We start from the raw sequence: 19,872 nt of genomic DNA, 5'->3' as shown, positions 1-19,872 counted from the left end.
GAAATTAAAAGTGGAGAGGGGGAAGGAAAAGATAGAATAATAGCAGAAACTAAGGAGATGGGTAAGAAAACTGAAGGGATTGAGGCATAGTTGATCTTATCAGGGCTGAAAAGCAAACAAGAAACAAGGAAAGAGGTGTTGGGTAAGGTGAGAGAGATAAAAACAGAAATCAGGGAGGTAGTAAACATCAATTGAATCAACTTCAATTTGCTTTGTTTCCAGAAGGAGAAATAGCTTAAGAACTCCACTGCTGAGTGGACTCTTCTCCCTACTTTTCTTCTGGATAATGATAATCTCATATGGAGATCTAAGAAGAAACTACTTATCCTCTGAGCAGAACTGGTTTTGTTGACAAAATCTTGTTCCCAGACAGAAAACATATGTGTATATAGGCTGTAGTAGTCTCAAAAAAACATCCAGCACAACTGCTGTATTCCTTTGTCTGTTTCTCTCACCTCTCTATTACACATAATACAGTAATTTCACGAATACAAGCCGCAGCAATTTGACAAAAATTTTGATGGAAACCCGGAAGTGCGGCTAATAGTCGGGGACGGCTAATCTGTGAATAATTTTCTGACATTTACAACCCCAGACGTGCCAGCCAGGGCGCCGAGCCAAGCACCTGCCAGTAAAAGCCAGCATTTTGCGATTGTTACAGTGTTACTGTGTTGCCCTGGCTCCCTGCAGGCAGCACGGGGGGCGGGGAGAGAGGCGGGAGAGCTCTCTTCTTCCCTCCTCTGCCACAGCCCAGGGGAGGACGGGGGGGGGAAGTGCGCACCGCCATTGCCGCGGCCCGGGGACGGGGGGGAAAGTGCACGCCGCCATTGCCGCGGCTCGGGGAGCCGACGGGAGCCCCGCGCAGCAATTGCTGTGGCCCGGGGAGGCGGGTGGAAGCGCGCGCCGCCATTGCCACGGCTCGGGGAGCCGACGGGAGCCCCGCGCAGCCATTGCCGCGGCTCGGGGAGGAGGCGGGGTGCTTTGTCCGCGCCCGCCGCCAGCGCCACGGGCGCGGGAAAGCTCCGTCCCTGCCCACCGCCGGCGCCACGGGGGCGGGAAAGCTCCGTCCCTGCCCACCGCCGGCGCCACGGGGGCGGGAAAGCTCCGTCCCCGCCTGCCGCCGCTACCGTAGGAGCTGGGGAAGCTTCGTCCCTGCCTGCCACCGCGGGGCAGCGCCGACCCGGGGTGACCGAGCCCAGTGGCAGCGGCGGCCGGCCCCGAGCGGCAGCACCGGGCTGGGCCACCTGGCCCCGTCGGCAGCCCCTAGCGGGCCGAGCCTGCACAACCTTAGCTCAGCCAGTAAACTCTGCCCTCCCGCGGTTCTGTTACTGATTGCACGCGGGTCCTCGCTGCGAACGACAGAGCGGCTTATATTCGGGTGCGGCTTATTTATGGACAAAAACCGAAATATTTGCCAACACCCAGAGATGCGGCTTATACTCAGTGCGGCTTGTATTCGTGAATTTACTGTACTTCTGATTTTCCTGACCCTTGAGAGCATATGTTTGCATATGCATTTATTGAAATAAGTGCTGCTTAGACTTTCATTGCAATAGCAATTGGCAGACCCAGTCATGGACTGAGATGTACAAATGCTGTACAAGAGCTGTGTGAGACCCAAACTAAAGTGCCATGAAATGTATAATCTGAATGTAAAGACAGAAGTTCATAGATCACCAGAGACAGCCAACAAACAAATCCAGAAAACAGTCTTTCTCTGAGCAATTATAGTCTTTCTGATCATAGCCTCTCCAATTTACCTGAAGTGCACTGCAATTATAATTATGATTCTGAAGCACATCATTTAATATAAATGCACCCCTGAGTAAGTCTATCCATATGTAAGATAGCACTTCTCTTATCTATTGCTGTTAAAGTCTGAATGCATACAGGCACACCTGACACTTGTCCTGGAGCAGGGGATGAATACAGCACAGGGAACAGAGACCCTGACCACAGCATGGCACTGGAGCTTTGTTGCCCATGGGATGTTCCGGTCTGGCTGTGGTGATGGCAGCAGGGCTTTCTGTCAGGTTTACCGTAAACCCTGAGCAGCATCATTCTTTCTGGATTAAATGTGTGAAGGGATCACAACACACTCTGCCTCTGTGCAAAAAAAAGCTTTCTGTGACTCAGTATAGGTTTTGCTATATGAGCCAGGGAGTTTAGGTAGATAAACTGGTTTATTTTTGCTTGCCATTCACAAACTGAGCGACTTGAATTGAGGTTTGTAATGCTGAGATGCTTTGAGGAAGGAGTGAGAAAATGTGCAATACCTTGGAGTTGTGTTGTCTGGCACAGCAGGAAGCAGATGGGGTGCAAGTCTGGGAGCTCTTCCTCCTTTCAGAGTGGTGTTGCAGCATCCCTGTTCTGCATAACCTGCTGGTGTATTGTGGATGGGTCTGGAGGCAGGAGTGAAGCTGTGGAGTTTTCACATTGCCTGTGAGAATGAAACTTTCTATGAAAGCTGCATTAGAACTGGCTCAGGAAGAGACCTGTGCCTGTGCTTTTATCACAAATCACAGAAAGTAGGGAATGTAATGTCTCCACTGTATGTGGCATAATGTATTTTATTACCTTTTGTTATGTGCGAAGTTACTAAGTCTGAAACCAGCTTCTGTGTGGCTGTAGAAAATTCATGGTGACTGGTTGTGAGAAGAGGATTTACATTTCAGCTGTTTGGAAGAGTTTTGCAGTGTGCTTCTAACAGACAGCTGAAAAAAGTATGGATTAACTTCTCTGAGATTACCTTTAAAAATAATATGGCTCCTTGCCCAACTTTGGGATAACCCTGCTTTTATTTCCAGTGTAAATACGCTTTTTCAGTAAAAGCAAAGGGCCACCAGACTATAGGCAGTTGGTAAATTTGGGACTAAAATGGATTATGTTCATGAGATTTAGAGGCTTGTGAAAGATAGAGGGAGATGACAAAGCAATATGTACTTTTATTTTGTCTAATTTCATGGCTATTACGTGTTTTGAAAGTCTTTTAATAACAGGAGAGTATAATCAAATGGAATTGTTTTGTTTTTCTGGCTTTTTTTTTCCAGCTGAACATTTCTAAACAGTTGAGCATCTTCATAAATCCAAAGCTTTTGGTTCTCTTCTTCATTTTAGTGCTCTTGACGAATTGACTGTTTTAGTAGTGGTGTCGATCATGTTGTTTTAAGGCTTCTCAGCTGTTGTTGAGTGCACAGCAGAAACTTATGGTCGGGATGAATAGTAGGATGGGCCAATAGTCTGCAGAGGTGTGTGATGTGAGGAGATGGGGATATCAAACTCTCTGGTTGCTGAGGGGCTTTCCCTGCTAATGCTGTTGGGAAGCTATGAAGTGTCAGCATGCCCAGATGACAAAAGAGAAGAAGAATGAGCTGAAGTCTAGGCATCATAAATGTCATTGATGTGACTGAATTGTGGATGTCTTTCAGTTTTCTATTTGTATTTTAAAGTTTTATTAGTTCATGTTTGAAGAGCCTTCTGTCCTTGCTGTTTGGTTCTTCCTGATTCAGACTTAAGTTTCTCTCTTTGTTTCCTTGTTTCTCTCTGTGTAGTTTTGTAACATACGAATGTTTCAAAACTGTTTGAAGCTGAATAAAGAAGCAGAATCTTGTTCACAGTATTTTGCCATCTAATCTTGGGCTATTCAAACTATATATTGGACTACTCAAACTGGATATCTGGTCAGCTCCAGTATGGTACACTGAAATTTACTTCCTTTGTGGCTAGTCCCTGTAATATCCATGTTTGTTAATAAATAGATGGGAAGAGGAAATATTGGTCAGCTGGCGCCCATCTAAGCTCATTTTGTGTGAGGATTTTGCAACGAAACTCCGCTGTAGGAGACTTTTGTTTTCTTTCAGCTTCATCCTAAGTTAAATGAATATTATGCTTCCATTTACACAGTCTGAAAAGTTTATTGTACTTAACACTGTTCTTAGTTTTTAAAGCACACGTATTTCAGGATTGAAGTGCATGACAACGTCCAGCTCTACTGGAACGTAATGTAGTACACTGTTAACATGGGTAAGGTACATTCAGTATTGAACAGTGGAACAAATCAGTTAATAAAATGTTGTCAAAGACAGGCTTTGGTGGAAAAAACAATATTTTAAAATGTCGCTTATGTTGGTTATGCGATACATGCTGAGTTAACCTCATTGAACTTTTCCCCAGGAATTGATGCGCTTACAATTGGCGGGTCATTATGCTGCTCCACCTGTGTAGTGTTAAGGTCAGTGTGTTTTTCTGATTATAAAAACCATCCATACCATTCCATTATAAATTCACTACCATTCATATAATGGAATGTGCCAAAGCTCGGAGCTCGTTGCAGCTGCCCCCGGTCCATGTTTAAGATTAAACACGGTTCAGGTAATTTGAGCATTGTTTCAAGAATATGCCCAATCGAGCTTCATTTGAAGTGATCTTTCATTGTTTATGGATTTTTTCCCTTTTTTGATAACCTGCTAAGCATCCATCTGATGTCAGTGTTGGGTTTGTTTTGTGTGGCCAGCCCAAGAATTCTTAGATGGTAGCAAGGAGGTCCTGGGAGCAGCAGACAACTGTAACACTGCAGTTGCACGTATCCATGCCTAGGCAAAGCACAGAATGCATCAACCACTCACCTTCACAAGACATTTTCTGAAACCTGCAGTTTCTAACTGTGAATTAATTCTGAGTCATCACGACACACAAACCAACCATCACGGTAGACACTAATGTGTGAGATGCAGGGATGACTATGGCACTAATCACTGACTACAGAAACCTGTGAGATTATGTGCATGCGTAACACACTGCTGCTGTATGCATCTTTCTGCACAGCTTAGTCTTCTCAATTGTTATGTGTTATCAAGGAGAACCAGAATGTGCATTGAAGCTTATCTAGTGTTATTTCTGTCACTGAAATGTTGATATGGTTGGGGCTTTTGTTTGGGTGTTTGTTTCTACATTTTCCTTTATTATTAATCATCCCAATAACTGGAATTCTGTGAAGAGGAAGAGTTCAGTGAACAACCATGTATGTCATAGGGCATTATGTTCTTCCAGTTTCATGAGTATGTATCCTTTCTGTTTAAATTCTGCACTTCACAGTAGCCAGTGAGAGCCTCAGGCACGAGCAGTTCTGCTGGGGAGGCATTTGAGCCTCTGTGCAAATTAAGCAGTGCCGTAATTGCTGAGGAAATATATAAAGTCTCTTGATGATGACAATTGAGAATCTTTGTGGATATGTTCAACAGCACTCCTCTTTCCACTTCTGTCTAGCTGCAAGCTCAGTGGTATTCTACACACATATAGACTCACAAATGTGATGAAGAATCACAGAAAGACTCTCTGGTGAAGAGTAATCCTTGAATGTCCTAGTTTATGAAAACTGTTCACAAGCTGAGATTTCATATGACAATCATTTGAATTTTGCAGCTATTGCATCAGGTAAGTACATAATCAGAAGTATTTGGCAGGTTTTTGGGGGTTTTTTGCTCTGGAAAAAAAGAAAACCAGCAAACTAAGTTAAATATCCCCTCCTATCCCCCCCCATCTCACCCCCCCAAGATGATGCAGGTCATGGTAGGATTGCATCTTTTGATCAAATGAAAAGGCTTAAAAGGAAGGGCATACATAATAGCAGAAGGGCTGTGAAAAAGTTTGAGAATAGGGTTTGTTTTGGTAAAGTAGAGTGCATAATACCTGCCTAATTTGTGAGCACAACTGTTCTTTACTTGGGCATCAGAAGGACTGTATTTTCAGAATTTTCAAATTCATCTATGGTGATGATTTTCCTAAATTTTAAATGAATGGATCTCTCACTGCTAGCTAAGTGTCTTTAACAAATCTGGACCCTTACATACAATGCCTCAGGAGATCCTGGAGGTTGTGTTAAGTATGTTCCACCAAGAATACTGCCAGGAATGATGCAGCAGCAGGAAGAAAACATACTTGCTGCAGCATATTCAACTGACTGTGATGCTTTGTCTCCTCAGGGTGGTCTTATGGTTAAGATAAACGAGTCTTGGTCCTCAGTGTATGTGGACAGCTGTATTCAGATGTACCAAACTGATACCAGTCACCTGTCACAAAGTGCTGTCTATTAGATAGATCGCCTATGTTTTATTGACAAAATTCCTTAACTGCAGCTTTGGTTCAGTTTCTACCACTCTCCTCTATGTATGGAAGGAAAAAAGAATTTCCTAAATTGAAAAAAGTCTTTCCTCAGTTCCTTGCCCCACCTCCCCTCTCCTCATCCTGTATGAAAAGCATGTTGAACTAAGTTTATAACAAAATTTCCAGCTGTTCACTTTTTTCTCCTTTATTACCATTATTAGAAAAAAGAATTAGTTTCTGTTTTAATCTCAGCATGGATTACTTCAGGGAAATCAACTCAGATGTACAATTTAGTGTATGGCGATCAACAGCAGGTACCTGCAAGGGCATTTACTTGTCCTTCTAGATAAGGCTTTTGCATTGCAATGTAGCATTGGAGGTAAGTGCTAGTATTTCTAAGCAGTTTAAAGACTTGATGGGTACAAGGAGTGTAGGACCCTTCCAAACCCTTGTGGAGGCCTGAGCACAATTTAAAAGTGTTTAAATATCTAATTTAATTTCTTAAATTAATTTCCCTACACATGCCCTGTGTAGTCAACAGTGAAGTCATGCTCCTCTTGGTATTTCAGAGCACCCTTTTCTCTCCCTGAACTCTACAACCAATATAGAAAAGTTACCCTCATTCAAGTGCTCAGATCTCAATGCGGGCTATAAAAACTGGAAGAAAAATACAGAAACATGGCCAAAAATATAGTGTTAAAACACAATCAAAGGTCCCAGTTACAAAAGGTGTTAGTGCTCTAGGACATGGTGGCTCTTCTGCAAGTAATTTCTGCCTTTGAAAAAAGTCTTCTCTAGATGAGACACAGAACAGCATATTAACCTTTTGCTTTGGATTTAGTCCTTCATTAGGGAAGAGGGCTGTTATCAATCCACCACTAAAAAAAATAATCTCCAGTGTCAGTTTTACATTATGTTTGGTCTATCAGGGACCACTATAGCACATGTGCTTTTTATGGTATGCAGTGTGTTTACATTAAGACACACAGCAATATTTTATTCTTTAATGAGAGTTTTTCACATGTGGAGTTCATACTTTCAATAAAAAGAGTTATTTATGGGAAAAAGATCCATTGGTTTTCCTACGCCAAATGTTGTTACTGTACAGTTGTTACCTGGGGTTTATTTAGGACTCAACAGACAGAAACTTTTCAGATATCCTTTTGCAATGTAATTCTCAAGCAAAAATAAAGAACAAAAACAACAATGCATTCCTGTAGGAATTACTTTTTATAAAACAGCACACATTGGTAGAACCCATACTGAAAGCTATTTCCCAGACAAAAGCATTTCCCCATATCCAAAATAAAGCATTTTGCAATCCCTTTGTTTTAAACTGTGCCTTATATATTTGCACTGCCTTTTTTGGTGCTAGTGATAACCAAAATATATAAAGAGTGTGCTTTGAACTCCGCAGCTTTTCTTATATGTTTGTCTGATAGGCAGAAGAGCCAGCAGATCCACTAAAATCCATTGGGTGCAAAAGGGATGGTGGCTAGCCAGCCTGCAAGGATGAAGGAAACCCTGGCTCTTCCTGTAGACTCTCATTGCTGGTGGTCCCAGCAGTGGCTGCAAGATATGGGAGAGTGGTTGGAGGAGAGGTGGAGCTGTGAACCAGACCCCTTGCTCTTCTAATGTCTTTTTAATTAGACTACATAAATATTGGCTGGGATTGCAGTTACATCTTAATGGAGAAATTAAGAAACAGATTAGTTTTTGGCATGATTCCCTCTTCCTGCTTACGTTGGTCTCTATTTCCAGCACCAGTTTAATTGAAGGAACAATTCTCTGTATTTGCTTGTTATATGCCAGACATGTAAGGGAATAACTATACATTTGGAGAAACACAAGGGTGTTTAAGTGTATCACCAGAAATTAAGACATGCTTTAAAAAACAGCACAACTGACCAATATTATCATCCAGGTTGTTAGGAAGGGAGAACTTAATAGGAAATTTTATGATTGCCATTCTGCCCACTATATCACCTAACTGAAAGGTTATGAAGATGGTGCTTTCCATCTAACTTCAAGTATTTAGGGGGACAGGAGAATGGACAGAAGGTGTTTCAAGACCTGTTGAATTCAACAGCCCTTGAAAAAACCTTGGCCTAATCTTCCATCACATGCAAGACATGCAAGATGAGGCCTAGGCTGAATTCACTCTTGCACTGATCCCTACCTACGTGCCCAAGCCATTGTCCGCACTCAGTAAAATTGAGGACATTGGAAACAATGTGTGCCTTTGGAGTTTTGAAGCCACTTTAAAATTTCTGGTTGCTATACTGGCTGTTGTCAGCTAAAAACTTATGAACTTTTAAAAAATCTGAAATAAAACGTGTTATAATTTGTTTTGGTAAAATGCAAATATGCTTATAACTTCCAGGTTTTCCATACTGGGAGTCTACATTGTTTCCATAGTGTTTTGCAGCTTTTCTTCTCTTGCATGATGTGTGGATATACAGTAATTTCACGACCATAAGGCGCACCGGACTATAAGGCGCGCCCCCCGGGAGTCAGCAAAATTCGCAACTTTGTAGATCATATAAGGCACACCGGACTATAAGGCGCACTTTTTATTTGCAGTGAGGCTCCACCCCCAGCTCCCCCCGCGCTGTTGCTGGCTGAGGCCCTGCCTCCACCCGGCAGCCATGGGCCCCTGGGCCTGCCCAGACCCGACAGGGGCGATGCCGCAGGCCCGTGGGCCCGCCTCCACCCGGCTGCCACGGCACGGCTGGCTCCCCCCACGGCTCACGGCTCACACTTCCGGGGTGGCAAATGTCGCAACTTTGTACATTATATAAGGCGCATCAGACTATAAGGCGCACTTCTGGGTCCGGGGAAAAATTTTAGTCAAAAGGGTGCACCTTATAGTCGTGAAATTACCGTACTTTGGTTTTGACATGCAGAAATTTTTTATTTTACAAAAAAAATTCAAATATGTTCTCAAAATGTGGCCTATCTCTTTAAAGCAGAGAAACTGGCTGAAAACATCCATTCTTTTTTGAATCTCTATATGATAAAAGTCTAATTAAAGTCAATTAATGTTTAATTTTATTAATATTGAACCATTTATAGAACCAGTTGCATAGTGAAAGAATTATTCTACAATACACCAGGAAATCTCAGTCAAATATGTTCTCTCCAAGTCTTTATGTGAATATATACTTTAATTGAATTGGGAATTTAAAAATGAAAAATACAAATGAGATTTTTTTTTTTGTACTTTGCATTTTAAATCAGTCCATTTTTCATGACACTGAAATTTCATTTCACCTCTATTAATTTCTTTGCTTCTTGAAGAAAAATTATGCACTTGATGCCTCATTGAACGTAGGAGAAAAAGTTCACACCAGTTTTACTAGTAATCTGGAAATCTGTCACAAAATCCATACAGAAAATATAAGCATATTTTGTTTAATTTGTAACTAAAATTTTCCACCAGGATGAGAACACACTGAACTCTGTATGACAAAATACTAATTAGGAAGAAGGGAGCTGGAAGGGGAGTAATGTTGTGTTGCATATTTGATCAGGTCCTGTTCCCAATGAAATCACTGGGATTAGATTTATGTTGAGTGTTTCTAATGGTCTTTGAAATACCATAGCACCTATTTCTGTAGTCTTCTACGCAGGAGGAAATTCCCTTGTGTAAGTAATCAATTTAATCGATGGAGGCTATGTATAATTTTTTTTTATAGCTTACCTTCCTGGGACGCTCAGACTTCTGGTGCCCTTTCTGTCAGTATCTTACCTAATTACTTCTGAAGCCAGAGACTAATTTCAAGGGAAACAGAAAGGAGCCTTTGAGATAATTAGGTTTCTCCAGGCCTTGGGGGCTGGGAAGAGGAGAGAGATCCAAGGTTGGGACTGGAGGAAGGACAGGTAGAGTAATTTGTCACCTGCGTAAGCAGCTGGCAAAGTCTCTGGGATTATCATTACGTTTGCCTTAGGTGGGTTTTTTGCTTTGAAATGGACAGGAAAAGATGGGATTTCAAGAAAGGTTTGGTGATGATGAAAGATGGAGCTCTGCAAGAAAACAGCTTTATTAATTCCACTGCTAACAGGGCTGTTTGTTTTTATTTCCAGGAATACTTTTGGAATCCGACCTGAATGTCTTTAATGCAAACATTTAGCTTCTGGTTAAAGGGTAGAAAAATACAGCAATCAATTTATCACTAACACTCAGAGAAAAATTACCAGAAACATTAGTATGTGGCTGTTAAGCTAATGTGTTACAAGTGATAAATTTGTTGAACTAGTGTCTGATTGCAGGTCTTATACAGTGGTGGACTGACTCTGACTGTACATCAGGTGCCTGCCAGACTTACTCTATCATTCCTCTCATCAACTGGACAAGGGGAGAGGAAATAGAACAAAAGGCTTGTGTGTTGAGATATGAATAGGGAGAGATCACTCACCCGTTACTGTCAAGGGAAAATCAGATTTGACTCAGACAAATTAAATAATTAGCAATCAAATCAGAGTAGGGTAATGAGAAATAAAACCAAATCTTAAAAGACACCTTCTCCCCCTGGGATTATAGCCAGTTCTTCACATGGAGGGCTCATTATCTTGCTCCAGCAGGGGGTCTTCTGTGGCATCCCTCCCACAGGAGACAGCCCTTCAAACTTTTCCAGTGTGAGTTCTTCCCACAGTCTGCAGTTCACAAACTGGTCCAGTGTGGGTTCCCTTCAGGGTCACAGGTCCTGCCAGCAAACCTGCTTCAGTGGTGGGCTCTTGTCTCCATGGATCTTCAGTTCCTGCCAGGAGCCTGCTCCAGTGTGGCCTTCCCATGGGGTCACAGCCTCCTTCAGGCATCCATCTGCTTTGGCTTGGGGTCCTCCGAGGGCTGCAGGTAGATCTCTTCTTCACTGTGGGCCTCCAAGAGTTTCTGGACACAGCTGCCTCACCATGGTCTGCTTCCCAGGCTTCAGGGGAGTCTCTGCTCTGATGCTTAAAGCACCATCGTTGATGGGCTTGGCCCTGGCCAGAGGTGGACCCCTCTTGGAACCAGCTGGCACTGTCTCCATGGGACACTGGGGATGCCTCTGGCAGCTGCTCACAGAAGTTGCCCCTGTAGTTCCCTGCTACCAAAACTTGGTCACAAAAACCCAGTGTATACACAGAAATGAATTCCTATACTGCTTTGGAGCCCCTAATGGAAAGGCCTGTTCACCAGCCCAGTTTTAACATTGCTGACTCCTAGTATTACTGCCTAGGGTTAAGTTGAATAGCATTTAATCTAACAAGTAATATAATCAATTTAAAGTAGCATCTGTGGTCCAAAGCAAATTTCATTGAATTGTGCACAAAATTGGACAGCACAAAGTTCTTGTTGTCCTTAGGAGTACAGAACTGACTGCCATGACAAGACACACAAGCAGGCGATGGCTGCTCATATGGCCACAGCCTTGTTGCAGGGCAATGTGTGTCTCAGTCTTTCTTCCAGAACTCAGGTTTAAGGCCTGCAGAACTGTACAGTTTTCCAGCTTGCTTACTTGTGCAGTCTTCTATAAATGCTAATTAAAGAAATTGTAGATTTTCATTACAATGCCCTAAAACCTAATCCTTGATTAATTTAGGACACTTCCTTTGCAGAGGATTTGTTACCAGAAAAAATAGGTTTAAAAAAATTCTCCTTTGGGCCTTACTTTAAGTGTAGTATTAAAAACTGTAATTACTTTTCTTCTGTGAGGATCCAATGGCAGCCAAAAAGTGTTAAATCTAACAAATGGTCTTCATTAAAATTAAATGAACTGTTGTTTAAAACTTCATTCAGAACCCATTCTTATACTTTTGTCTGTGAATGAGTGAAGTAGAGTATATCCCAGCACCTTTGCAGAGGTTCTTCTTTGAAAACTCTCACAAGATCTTTTGAACACAGGACTAGAAACCCCTTTGTACTGGAGTAAAAGTGGGAAAAAAGTACAGTAATTTCACAAGTATAAGGCGCACCCTTTTGACTAAAATTTTGGTCCAAACCCAGAAGCTTGCTTTATACCCCGGAGCACCTTATATATGGACAAAGTTTGGAAATCTGCCAACCTGGAAGTGCAAGCCCGCAGCAGCCCCGAGCTGAGCCCACATGGCCCCGGTGGCAGCGCCAAGCCGAGCCCACCTGGCCCCGAGCTGAGCCACTAAACCCTGCGATCACACAATTCTGTTACTAGTATCCTAGCTGAAAAAAAAAAGTGCACCTTATACTCTGGTGCGCCTTATACTCGTGAAATTACTGTAAATTAAAACCCCTTGCAGTAAAGTAAGCAGATGTACAGGCCTCTACATATGATTGTGTGATGCCCCATAGTAATATTTATTTATTGTGTTGGAGGTGTACTGGCAGCCAATTCAGTATGGACAGAGTTCAGAAATCATACAGTCATCATGGGGCGTGCCCATCTCTATGTACAACTCCAGGATTTTTTGGAGATCGTAGTCACAGGGCTTGTCTCTCTTCTATGTTTCTGTTTGGTTGGTGGAACCTGGACCAGTTTGCTCTTCTTCATCTGCTTGACCTAGACTGCTCCAGTTGTTATGGGGGGTTTCTGCTTTGAAAATCTCTAATTATTTTCCAGGGGGAAACTACCAGGCTGCATTTCATCTAGCCTTGGCTAGCATTTCCCCAGGAAACCTTAGATTTGTGGCTAAGATTTATCTTACGGTGATCTAGATGAAAACAGAGTCCCTGAACTCAACTTCTATTCTCTCATGTAGGGTTTTTTTGGGCCCTAGATAAAGCCACCACATGTTCTTTATTGTAAAATCTGAATCTTGTTCCTCAACTAGAAGTTGTAATACCAGAACTACTACTTTTTCTCTAGGCATAGCTTCCCCAGTTTTTTTTGCTTTCTTATGAATAGAGTTATAGTAGCAGCTTATTAAAATTTATACAATCAACTCATAAACAACTTTTAATGAAGATGAAGCAGTAAGCAGCAGTCTGGTTTGAAAATACAGTAATTTCACGAATACAAGCCGCAGCAATTTGACAAAAATTTTGGTGGAAACCCGGAAGTGCGGCTAATAGTCGGGTGCGGCTAATATATTAATAATTTTCTGACATTTACAACCCCAGACGTGCCAGCCAGAGTGCCGAGCCAAGCACCGGCCAGTAAAAGCCGGCATTTCGCAATTGTTACAGTGTTACCGTGTTGCCCTGGCTCCCTGCAGGCAGCACGGGGGGCGGGGAGAGAGGCGGGAGAGCTCTCTTCTTCCCTCCTCTGCCGCAGCCCAGGGGAGGAGGGGGGGGGGGGCGCCGCCATTGCCGCGGCCCGGGGAGGAGAGGTGGGGGGGGGGGGGGGGGGGCGGGGGGTGCCGCCATTGCCGCGGCTCGGGGAGCCAACGAGGGGGGGGCGCCGCCATTGCAGCGGCCCCGGGAGCCGATGGGGGGGGGGGTGCCGCCATTGCCGCGGCCCCGGGAGCCGACGGGAGGGGGGGGGCGCCGCCATTGCCGCGGCCCAGGGAGCCGACCGGGGGGGGGCGCCGCCATTGCCGCGGCTCGGGGAGGGGGGGGAAGTGCGTGCCGCCATTGCCACGTCTCGGGGAGGAGGCGGGGTGCTTTGTCCGCGCCCGCCGCTGGCGCCACGGGCGCGGGAAAGCTCCGTCCCCGCCCGCCGCCGCTGCCGTAGGAGCGGGGGAAGCTCCGTTCCTGCCTGCCACCGCGGGGCAGCGCCGACCCGGGGTGACCGAGCCCAGGGGCAGCGGCGGCCGGCCCCGAGCGGCAGCACCGGGCTGGGCCACCTGGCTCCGTCAGCGGCCCCTAGCGGGCCGAGCCTGCACAGCCTTAGCTCAGCCAGTAAACCACGCCCTCCCGCGGTTCTGTTACTAATTGCACGCGGGTCCTCGCTGCGAACGACAGAGCGGCTTATATTCGTGTGCGGCTTATCTATGGACAAAAACCGAAATATTTGCCAACACCCAGAGATGCGGCTTATACTCAGTGCGGCTTGTATTTGTGAATTTACTGTACTTCTTAGTTTTACCTGTGCAGGAACAGAGACATCTCACCATTTAAGCTATGCCTTGTGGGTTTAAAATCACTAGTATTAAGTTTTTAGTTGTATCGGAATTAATTTCAAGAATAAAATATTGGATCTGTGCCATTATTTAGCATAAGTCAGTTTTTCTTTACTGTTCTTCAGTGCAAAGTAGGAACTTTTGATCCTCAAAATGTTGGTCATTATTATGAAGACACATCTATTGATGTTTATTTAAAAACAACAAACTTCGGTATTTTGTTGTCAGTCTCCCCAAAAGTGTACATACATGAGGAGACAATCTATTAAAAATAAGCATACTTAAACGTGGAATTCAAACTTTCAGTACTTCCAAGAAGTTTCCGTTCTGTCATTTTCACTGACATCCAGTGACATCGGACAGAAAAAGCGCAATAATGATGACTGTGCTTCAGTGTCTCATGTTCCAGGGTTTTTTTAGAAAAAATTAAAAATATGTTGATTTCTGTTCTTATCATCATATAAGAAAAATCCCAAACATTCAGGTATAATGGTCTAAAACTAATTATATCTTAAATTAATCTTAAGCCATCAAATCACATTTGTTTTTTGGTTTTGAGATCTCATTCTAAGAGTAATTGCTGTGATCTGTATTCCAAAATGCAGCTTGCTGCTCTACATGTTTTGTGATTTTTTTTCCAACAGGATAGGTTGTACATGGTTGAAATTATTTCAACTGTTTATGTTAAAATAGGAACTCTTTATTTTCCAGGTCTGGATTAGTCCTTGTTAGTCATAGCTGTTGACAGCTATATGGGTTTTCCTTTGCTTTACAAAGTCACTTTGTTCCCCATTGAAATCAAGGGGAGTTTTGCCTTTAACTTCATTGTAAGCAGGATCAAGCACACTCAACTGGATGACATTTCTGTATTTGTCTGGAGGTAATATGATAATAACAGGAGCTCTGTAGCCAATTAATTGTAAAATGTCAGGGAATATTTCAGGCCTCATTGAAAGGAAGAGGATGGAACTGAGGGCATGCTCTGAAGCTGGAATCTGGTTGAGAGATTGGTTTATTGCAGTGGTTTGTTGTTGTTCATAGATCAAAGGAGTGGTTGATACAGGCATTAATACTCAATAGACTGCTAATGGTACCTACCTGCCTCACTGCCTGAGGAGGCTGAGACTGACACTTCAAAACACTTACTCTTAAAGAAACACAGATGGTAGTAAGAAGCATGACAGAGTCTAGCAGTGATGAATGAAATAGGACATTTTTAATATTCTCTTTGCTGGGGTGTGGGGGTCAGCCACCATGAACAGCTGCAAAGAACCATGAGTGAAAAGAGCCTCCTTCCAGCCCTCCTCTGTATGTTTACTGTTCCCACAAGTTAATCCAGTGCCTGTCTTATAGCTGGTACAGCAAGTGATGCTCTGTTCTGCCCCTTCCTACCTACAAGTGATGGGATAGTAGTATTGACAAGTGAAAAAGGGGAGATAGGCCTTGAGAATAAATAGGGATGGGGAAGAGAAGAAGGTGCATGGTCATCTGGAATATGGCTATAGCATAGGCTGTGATGTGAGAGACATGGCACAGAGGAACAGGGTCATTTCCAACAGGTTGGAATAGAGGGAAGTAGGAGGGAAAGTGCACACAGCTCTTTCTGGGGATGGCACTCACAGAGTCAGCATAAGTTTTACAGGTTATGGTAATAAATATCTTATGGTGTGTATGGATCCACTTGTGCTGCACAGGAGTGTCTAGGCAAAAATAGAAGCATGGATGGTGGTACATGCATAGATCTGCAGGATAAATCCTTTGATACATACACACATGAACCTTTCATTTGCAGAGATTTATACTCGTGTCTTAAAAGAGGTTATATTAAAATACTATCTTTTGATATCTGTGCTTAGTTGCGTTCAGCTGCCTCTTTTTTGTGTGTATATTTCATGCATAATAAGCTATGCCTGACACCTGTGTAATACATTAGGCAAGTCTTTTCTTCTTGTGTCTGGTAGCAGTATACACTACAGACATCACACAAGGCTTTTTTTCTAGCAAAACAGTTGTCTTAGTGGAAGGTGTAATGCATTCTTCATGGTAGAGCATGGTGGGATTTTTATAACTCTCATGTAGCATAAGAAATTAAGAGTGCTTTCTGCAAAAAAAGACTCCTCCAGTCACTGAACTTTGGGGAAGAGATGTGGGAAATCTTGGACTGCTTCTGAGCAATAACTGAGAAATCACTATACCTGACAGTTCTGGGAAACAGTGTACATTTCTGGATATCTTTCTGCAACTCATATTTACCCTACATCATTTCACTGTTAGTCTCTTAAATTGTGCAAAATGTCTTCCTAAGTTTTCCTGTAAACCTTAGCTACGTTTACTGGTATTGCATTTTTTTTTTTTAAAAGAGCTGTACATAGAGTGTATATACTATACTAAGTACTTTATTTTCTGTGCTCTTTCTCTGGATGTACACTCTAGTTTGCAATTTTTTAATTGTCTAGAAAATTAGACTATTCTTAGGTAATCAGACAGTAATTTAGTATGTTTTTAAATTTTTCCTTATGATTCTATTTTGCATCCATTAATGTACTTAAAATACACATTTTCTGCTGCCCTCAGGAGTGCTTTTCCCACTTACCTTTATATAATACAAAATTTCACAGCTTGAGAAGTCTGACTTCTTCCTACCTAACCTAGCATGCCTAACCTAGGATCCCAACAGTCAGTGATTCCTTAAAAAGAGATAAAGAGAGGTGGAGCTGAATTCTCTCTTGGAAAGTGTTACCTGGGTCTTAGGAGCCTCTCCCTTCCATCTGAGTACTCAGGGAGTCTTGCATTCCTAAACTGGGTGGCCCAAGTACTTAGAACTTCAGCTGAACAAATTTGGACCTCTGTACACATTGATCTTTTTCATGCACAAAGTACTTGAAGATGCAAAGCCACTGGTTATAAAAATGCATCAGGTAAGCTATGTCTGTTATTATGTGCTGTGCAGAACCTGTAACAGGACATCCAGCATGGTCAGGACTTCTCAGTAGGAGTATCATTGGATCACCTCACAGAAAAGCAGCAGTGTTTTTAACCTGTAACAGAGAAGAGGATCCCTGTTCTTAACCTCCTCCTTCCTGAAAGCCCCTTGGATTAAGTACTGTTTCTGGAGGCCAGCAGAGTCCTGCTTTGCATTGGATCATAAATGTGGCAGTGATTCTTAAACAGATCAGTGTGGCACACACAGGTTTTTTGAGACAGCCCTCTTCTTAGAGTGATGCTTCTTTACTTTAAAAGATGGATTAAACCAATACTAGTGCCTACTACATAATGTTTGGTTTTCTTCCTGCCATAATTGTTGTCCTTGGGTTTGAAATGATGAAGAATGGAGGTTTCTTTTAGTCTTTGGCACCACAGTCACAAGAACTTGTGTATCTGTGAATCTGGCATAGTCCACACTGGCCTTGTGGACATGAGCATACTTGGTAAGGTGGTTTGTGTTGTGCTGTGTACAAATGCTTCATCTTGCACCTTTTGAGAGCTAGCCACTGTCCTTCCTCTGTCTGGTACTGCTGCAGACTTCTCTGCCTGCTTCTGGTATTTAAAACCAACCAAATAAAGGATATAAATTTCTTACTAAACATAAAACATGAACAAAGGTGAGCATTGTGGACTTTGGAGTATTTGACTATAGCATATGAGCAGATCCTAAGTTTATTTCTTTCATTTTGTAGTGTGGAAAGAACAGAGTGAAGCTGTAAAATGTTATCTTGATTAAAGATACAATCTTAAAGATACAATGTTGACCCTTTTCTAATTTCCTTACAATTATCTTTTTGAGATTTTATATTCAGGCCATATTGCATATTTTCCTGTTCTTGTGTACTTGAATATGTCCTTTAAAAATGTTGGCAGTGTTTTCAGATCTTTTTTCTGTAATGGGTAAGTCTGATGGCTGTTTCTCATCACCTGCTGTGCTGAACTGCTGAGACAAGACTGTTTTTGCTGCTACCGATTGAACAGAAACTAAGAAAAATAATTTTGTACTTAGTTGCATTCCATTGCAGAAACTTCTTAGTGCTTTATGTAGTGAACTGTGAGTGGATTATTACTGACTCAGTGCAAATGTCTTGAATGTAAGATTTTAAATTGCTCTTAGTTAGATCTAAAGTGGAGAAATTTGGGGTCAATTTATGTAAAACTGGTAAAATGTCTTTTTTGTTGTTGTTGTTTTTCAGAAAGTTGGTTTATATACTTAATTAGAGGAGTACAGATCTTAATGTGATCTGTGTGTCTTCTAGCTCTCTTGGGTTCATCAGACATTAGTCTGTTGTAGTACTTTCACAAAGAGAAGAAAAAAATGAATTATGAATTTTCTTTTTTTATCTGAACCCCAAGAATTTCACTCCAATCATTGCCCCATACTCCATCTTCTATCTTCTTGTCCCCAGGAGATTGTTTATTTGCTCTCAGAAAATATGGACTGTTCTTAATTGTGCTTTTGCTCTGTAGATGGTAAAAGTACCCTCCCTCTTTACTGTGCTACCACTTTTTTCTGCCTTATGACTAATAGGCCTGGATCAAGAATTAATCCCACCCACCAGCACCAAACCTTTCCAGGCTGACTTTCAGGCCAGCTCTTTCATTTTGATTCTAATTTGTGCACTGATTTGCACATCACTCAAGCAAAGTTAAATGTAAGAGGATACATTAACATAGCACTACAGCTGGACTGGAAATGCACAAAGGTCAGAAAATGGAAAAATGAACTGCCTAATAACATCCATTTTCCCTGCTGCTGATGTATTATGGCTTTGATTTCTGATTAGTGATCATTATAGGCATATATATACATGCACACATACGTGTGTGTGTGTGTGTGTGTGTGTGTGTGTGTGTGTGTGTGTGTGTGTGTGTGTGTATGTGTATGTATATATAGTGCCATAGATGTGCAATATGGAGACTAATGCTCTTAAAGTTCTTTAGTGTTTCTATGGCATGCACTCCTCTGAAATGTTTTCAGTTTTCCCAAGAGCAGCAGTTTCATCTGTGTGCTCTGTAATATCTTGGGAGAAGGGTGTCAGTAGACCATGTAAGCTTGCAACTCCCTTGGGCTATTAAACAATTCCTTTGGAGCACTAAGAAGTCATTCCTGTGCCTCTAAAATAAATGGACTGATGCTACAAAAGTTCTCTGTGTTCTCTAAATCCTTTGGCTTCATGGCATTCTCCAATCCTAAGCTTCATGATTTTCATGTTGTAGTTTATGTTTACAGCAAGTCAGATGCTGGATGGTATGGAGAAGATTTTGCATAGCATTTTTCACTCTAAGCCCTTGTTTACTGGATTTGGCTGCAGTATAAGCTTTAAAAATCCTTTTTTTCCTAAGCATTATATTAACAATTCTTCCAAAATTCAAACGTCTAAAGGGATTTTTTTCCACAGGATGATAAATACATAGTTGATAGGTGGCAATAGGTTGATGGGAGGTGGTTATGATAGCTGAAGCTGTAGCCTTGATTACAGCTTACTGTTGAACTATGTTCTTTCTTACCTGTGCATTGCCTTGCATTTTGTATAGTCAATTGTATTGTGCCTGCAGTGATGGAAAATGCAAATGTTCTCATGGTTAAATTTGCTATGCAGGTACCATGTGCTGTGTTGAGGACTGTTCCCAAGCAGAAAGGAAGAAATCAGAATATTTAATTTGCCTTTTCCTGCTCAGAGTCTGATGGAGGGATAGTATAGTTTCCCTGAAAGCACCTGAGTGGTGGCAGCTAAGGGCCCCTCAGGGCTGTGGGTGGGGACAGCA

At 42.4% G+C, this 19,872-nt stretch overlaps 1 protein-coding gene across 8 annotated transcripts in view; it reads left to right on the top strand.

The window, feature by feature from the left end:
• Positions 1 to 19,872, top strand: part of HECW1 (HECT, C2 and WW domain containing E3 ubiquitin protein ligase 1) — a 282,485-nt gene that overhangs the window by 70,531 nt on the left and 192,082 nt on the right. Inside the window, exon 2 of one of the 8 annotated variants that reach the window (XM_033069737.2) lies at positions 4,174 to 4,231. The exons of the other annotated variants lie outside the window; for them this stretch is intronic. Coding sequence (XP_032925628.1) covers positions 4,205 to 4,231 — 27 coding nt within the window. The 5' untranslated portion in view covers positions 4,174 to 4,204. The remainder of the gene's footprint in view (positions 1 to 4,173; positions 4,232 to 19,872) is intronic. 8 annotated transcript variants of the gene reach the window in all.

Source organism: Catharus ustulatus, chromosome 1, assembly GCF_009819885.2.
Source record: "Catharus ustulatus isolate bCatUst1 chromosome 1, bCatUst1.pri.v2, whole genome shotgun sequence".
In the NCBI taxonomy this organism is placed as follows: domain Eukaryota; kingdom Metazoa; phylum Chordata; class Aves; order Passeriformes; family Turdidae; genus Catharus; species Catharus ustulatus.
Note: the sequence above shows the minus strand (reverse complement) of the source record. Positions and strands in the feature narration are given on the sequence as shown.